The sequence below is a fragment of the Salmo salar genome, chromosome ssa01 (genome assembly GCF_905237065.1).
Source record: "Salmo salar chromosome ssa01, Ssal_v3.1, whole genome shotgun sequence".
Taxonomy (NCBI): Eukaryota; Metazoa; Chordata; class Actinopteri; order Salmoniformes; family Salmonidae; genus Salmo; species Salmo salar.
Window position 1 is genome coordinate 146,747,616 of NC_059442.1, and position 6,000 is coordinate 146,753,615.

The following is a 6,000-nucleotide window of genomic DNA, read 5'->3' on the forward strand; positions in this document are numbered from 1 at the left end:
CATTAATTGCAAAGGTGGGAGGATTCTCAGGATTACATGCAATGTTTTTAAGAGAGCATACAATTCAGCTAGATTTGGAAACATCAATGCTGTTCATTGGGAACAAAGTCTTTTCCCAGATCAGCCCCCATTAATTAAATCAATGAGTCAGAGTGGAACACAGGACTTCTGCTAACCTGTCCCTGCTGAGCTTCTGGGGTGGATGTGGATTTCAGGCCCCTCTACATGGAGCGTTCAGATGATAGTCCATCAGTCTTTACCATGGGAATGTGGCTTAGCCATAGCCACATACTAGGCTATAGCCAGCTGATCAAGTCTTGCTGCTGATCTGGTTCCCGTGATTGATACTAGAGCATTTTTAGTCTACAGGTAAAAGACATGGCCCAGTCGTGGTACGTTGACACAATTACATCGATTAGCCTAATTAGCCAATTAAATAATCCATTCGTCCATCATGAGTTTTCACTTAAAAACAAAGAGACAAATGAAGGATATTCAATTCCCAAACTGGTTGCAGAGAATACTTAAAAAGGACAGAAGTCAGGCAGTGAAAGACAACACGATCCATGTGAGCAAGCTCCAATTGAAGATACTTGAAAATGGAGATTGTTATAATGCTGTCCTTTTTTTCTTTAAGTTGAGCCCCCAGGCAACCATTGAAGTACCTGGATAAAGCAGTGAGTGTCCATTAATGGGGGAGGGAGAGGGCGAGAGTTGTGCTCCACACTCCAACATCTAGCTTTCCACACATGCAGCGTCCCAGCTCAGGTCACATGACCAACTCTCAGAAGAAAGCTCTGCCATGGCCCTTACTGGGCATGCTCAGATGGAGCCCTGCTGTTCTTCATGGAGAAGGAAGAAGAGGAAAAAAACATTGCAGCCATTTCGTGAAACAATATCAAGAGACAATGGGTAAACTGTCAAGGGGTCTAACATTTCAGAATGTTCATGTCTAGTCATGAAATCATCCATTTGTACGCAATCAATCGGTGACACGCAATCCAAAATATTATTTTCTGTTAATAATCACATCAACAATATTTTCCAGAGGATTTAGGATTAGGATGGCCGGAAAAGTTTTTGGGGTTGAATATAAGGGTAACAGTTTATCTGACCAAGTCTTTCATACTAGATCTAACATACATTTGCAGAGAGAGAATAGCCTCTAAAATAGCCTAAATCTTGATCACTTACCTAAAAGAAAGATCTTCTTGGAGGTGTACCATACTGTAAGAGTAGGATATTACATTAATTGAAACAAGGACTATAACAATGCACATGTCTAAAAATACTAATTATACTGCCCTATGTCAATCTACCCTATTACACTACCCTACGTAGCCTAACACAGTAATCACTTTCCAGTCACAAACCTGAACCCCTCCAGGGGCCAAGAATTTCACAATTCTTTATCTGGATAAACTATACTGAGGTAGGCCTAAAACGAAGAGTCCAGATGGGTCATTGTCAGCTGTTTTGTACAGAGTAACACTAACAGGATATATCGCCCAACAACCTGAATGGTGTTGATAACTGCCTTATGATCAGTTGACAGCATCTAGAATTACATCAATTAAATTGTTTGCATTGCAACGCAAATTATCTGTAGAACACTGCTATACTCACTTTACATTAATTGCACTGCTGCTGGGTTTATTTAATCAAAAAGTATCCTGAACCAAAAATAGGCCTCCCCATTAAATAAGTGTTTCACCGAAAAGAGGCATAGCATGTTTTCCGTTCAAGAGTAGGATCTGTGTAGATGATAAGCTGCATGCTCTATCATGACCCAAAAAACAGGAATATGAGGCTTTTCCCATCACACAGAATCTTCAATCCAAGCAAGATCGATAAGATGCATCCCAAAAAACAAAACAAACAAACAAAAAAAAAAATCACCCAATTCACCTACTCCTTTTGCCACTTCAGATATCAGTGGAAGGCACTTCAGCCACCTCACACCTGAATTAGCTAAACCCACACACATCCTACCTGCACATCACAGGCTACAATAGGTTTAGGCAACATACAGCTTGTGGCCTGATTGATAAATCATTGTTTTATCAGTTACCTGACAAATCTATAAGATAGAAGGAAATAGTGTGATAACCACAAAATGAGTGAATTAATGAATATATTGAGAAATAAAGACCAATGATGTCCCCATTCCATCAAAACAGAAGACTTCCAGTATAAGGTTGCAGTAATATAGAATGTTTACACCCCACCAGCCTAGCCCACAGTGCACCATACCTTTGTCTGTAAGCAACAGAGAGGCCGTGCCTTCAAGGAGCTGAGCTGACGCCATAAGAGTGGGTGGTTCCTGTGAAGGCCAAAGAGGCCTAGTTGTCTGCTCTGATCAGTACCCCGTCTATACAGCAGGAGCAGCAGAGCTCAACTCAGTGCTGAGCATGCTCACTGAGGCCCAACATCTGTCAGTCAGAGGGAAAGGAAAGACTGCAGGAAAGAACTAGCTTTCCTGGCTAACAATGAGCAAGAGGTGAAACTCTCCAGCGGTATCCCCGTTTACCCACACCAGTCTGACTTTCTTGTATAATCAATACAACTCTCTTTAGCAAATGTTTTACTTCTGTAAATAAATCATTTGTTGAATGATCATTTTAAGGTTAATCTCTCGACTAATGTTTTCCAATACTCTCATCCAAAATGCCGGCAAATGGCCGAAACAACTAGCATAGAGCCAAGTTAGGTCAGGCTCTCTCTTTGACAGTCTCTGCCCAATAGAGATCTTTGTCAAACAACAATGAAGCCTCTAGGGCCCTTCTTTTAGGGAGCCACCACCAGGGCCTTTAATGAGAATTTAAGCATACACACTTACAATAGTAACCTTCAAAGCAAGGTAGGATAAGGCAACATGTCAGTAAACCATCAAATGTCTTCTTGATTCACAGAGAAACCAGTCTAAACAACACTGACAACATCCACTCCTCTGTGTTCCCTGCCAAAGCGGTCTCCATTGGCATGGCGTGTGGTTATTACTGGCACGTGCAGGATATTGTATGCATGAAAAAAAAACAAAGTGTTGCCTATGCGGCTCTGGACCTATAATTAATGGATTTTTGGGTGCAGAAGACAACTGAGGATTTAGAAAATGAATCCCTTTCAACAAGCCTGATGCACCTTGTCCCTCACAAAACTGACATTCAAGTTCTCAAACAGATGAAGATGGTGCAGAGGGCTGCCCCGTCAATGGAAGGAAGCTGTCAGGTGCTGAGGGAGACAGTACACGAGTGACACGTCATTCGAGCTCCCTCTGTCGGATAACAGCGGATTATGACAAAATTGCAAACGTACATGAGAGTTTGAGTAGATGTTACCAAAGTCTGTTGACATATTGATCATATTACTTTTGTAAGGCCCATATGAGCTGAGCATTCGACATTGTTGGTTAATAAGTCAACACAGGGTGGTGGAAAGTGCGTGCAAGCTAGCTATCTACAGTAATCACGTCTGGCTACACTGTAGCTATCTAACAAATCCCCATGCATACAAGCTTTGCTTATCTGAAGCGTTAGCGATTCTTTTAAAAGTCACCAGATTACTATCTTGTGTTATATTGATCTCACAATGTTTCGTTACTAACCCCCACAGTTAGCTAGCGAGTAGGAGTTCCACGCTAGATGGCTAGTTATATTCTACATGCTCAATATGTAACTTTTGATGTCTCGTGCAGCCAACACCAGCAATACTACTGGAAGTTTGATTTGAGAGGAAACTTGGCTTTATTCGATGCTCTTAGGTACAGAATACACTGACCAGAATAATGTCGCTTGCTACCTATCAACCAGACGTGAAAAACAATTTCGTAGCTAAGTTATAAATGATAGTTAACTACATCCTTGGCCGAAAGCCTTGCTTGGACCCAATATACTGATGAATGTACACATCCTACATAACTACTAAAGTACTGTACACATGTTATACTCATATACTGTCTATACACAACATAATATACATAGCTATACATTTATTTTCCGAACTCTGACATTGCTCGTTCTGATATTTCTTAGTTCATTTATTTTGTTGTATTGTTAGGTTGGATATTACTGCACTGTTGGAGGTAGGAACATAAGCATTTCGCTGCACCTGCGATAACAGCTCCAAAATGTGTACGTGACCAATCTAATTTGATATATAGTTATCCCCAGCCATGGCAACTCAGGTTCGCTAATATTAAAACTAACGTTAGCTAGCTTGCTAAGCTAATCAGCTGCCTAGCAGGTCCCAGCATGTGGGCCAGTGGAGAAACAGACTGCTCTTGCAATAGCATATGCACAAAATTAAGTTGAAAATCATTGCAAGAGTTAAACTAATTACAATAATGTCATGTACGTGTTTTGCACAGGCAAACCAGACGTGAAGAGACGATAGTGATAAAGCCCTGACAATTGTATGACTGATACCACAACGACAGCGCTGAATCCATCAACTTGCACAATTCAGATTCAAGGGCCGCGCATCCTCCTAACGACACAAGCGCATTCAATCGCCATACCAACACAAAAGCTCATGATAGAGCCGGGCGGGCAGTTTGAAATTGACTGCAAGCATAGGTCTCACGACAGTTATCCAAGTTCCGCTGTCTTTCCCTAAAACTATTACATTTGTTGCTACCAGCAAGCCCACATATTCATACAAACCCCCCCGACATGTGATGGAAATCAATCTTGATGTAAATGTGTCTCTCGCTTACCTCGGCTTGCACGGAAGCCATGGCTCTTTTTGCCTAAACAGTCTCCGCCCACTTTACTTTTACGTCATCACATTCGTTTCCCTGACGTGCAGAGGAGGGTAATGGTTAGAAGGGATACAGCTTTTGTGAAATTATTAACGTAAAAAATATACATTTGGGACATTTTTGCTTACTCTAATCCTTTTCCTAACCTAATTCTCCTAACCTGCTACGTTAAATATCCTAACCTGCTACGAATTCAAATATGACGTAAATGAATATATATATATAATTTTTTTTTACACCTTTTTCTTTACACCTTTTTCTCCCCAATTTCGTGGTATCCAATTGGTAGTTACAGTCATGTCTCATCACTGCAACTCCCGGACTCGGGAGAGGCAAAGGTCGAGAGCCGTGCGTCCTCCAAAACACAACGCAACGCAACCAAGCCGCACTGCTTCTTGACACAAACCCGCAAGCCAGCCACACCAATGTGTCAAAGGAAACACTGTACACCTGGCAACCGTGTATGCGCCCGGCTCGTCACAGGAGTCGCTAGAGCGCGATGGGATAAGGACATCCCTGCCGGCCAAACCTTCTCCTAACCCGGACGACGCTGGGCCAATTGTGCGCTGCCCCATGGGTCTCCTAGTTGTGGCTGGCTGTGACAGAGCCTGAACTCGAACCAGGATGTCTAGTGGCACAGCTAGCACTGCGATGCAGTGCCTTAGACCTCTGCACCACTTGGGAGGCCCAAATCTGATGTTAATTTGACAAAAGCTGGATCCCTTCTAGCAAAGACTACTCAGGAGACGTCTGCCACAGAGAAGATGGAGAGAGATGGATTTTGGCCCCTTCACACTGACCTTTCCCAATTGGACAAGAAGGGAAACAAATATGCGAGAATGCTGTTTATAGACTACAGTTCAGCGTTCCACACCATAGTCCTCTCCAAGCTCATCAACAAGCTAGGGACCCTGGGACCGAACACCTCCCTCTTCAACTGGATCCTGGACTTCCTGACAGGTCGGCCCCAGGTGGTGAGGGTAGGCAACAACACCTCCGCCACGCTGACCCTCAACACGGGGGCCCCTAAGAGTTGTGGTGCTTAGTCCCCTCCTGTTCTCCCTGTTCACCCACAACTGCGTGGGCGCGCACGACTCCAACACCATCATCAAGCTTGCTGACAACACTATGGTGGTAGGCCTGATCACCTACAGCAATGAGTCAGCCTACAGGGAGGAGGTCAGAGACTTAGCAGTGTGGTGCCGGGGCAACAACCTCTCCCTTATTGTCAGTAAGACCAA

At 43.2% G+C, this 6,000-nt stretch overlaps 1 protein-coding gene across 6 annotated transcripts in view; it reads right to left on the minus strand.

Annotated features, from left to right (window-relative positions):
* LOC106567479 (histone-lysine N-methyltransferase EHMT1) overlaps positions 1-4,796 on the minus strand; it is a 28,850-nt gene extending 24,054 nt beyond the window's left edge. Inside the window, exons 1-3 of one of the 6 annotated variants that reach the window (XM_014136811.2) lie at positions 4,715-4,763; positions 1,195-1,227; positions 666-842 (exon numbers count right to left, since the gene is read on the minus strand). In XM_014136811.2, the coding sequence (XP_013992286.1) occupies positions 666-689 (24 nt within the window). In that variant the 5' untranslated portion in view covers positions 690-842; positions 1,195-1,227; positions 4,715-4,763. The other 5 variants (XM_045691794.1, XM_045691791.1, XM_014136820.2 and 2 more) reach the window with 5 other exon arrangements.
* Positions 4,797-6,000: the final 1,204 nt, after the last annotated feature.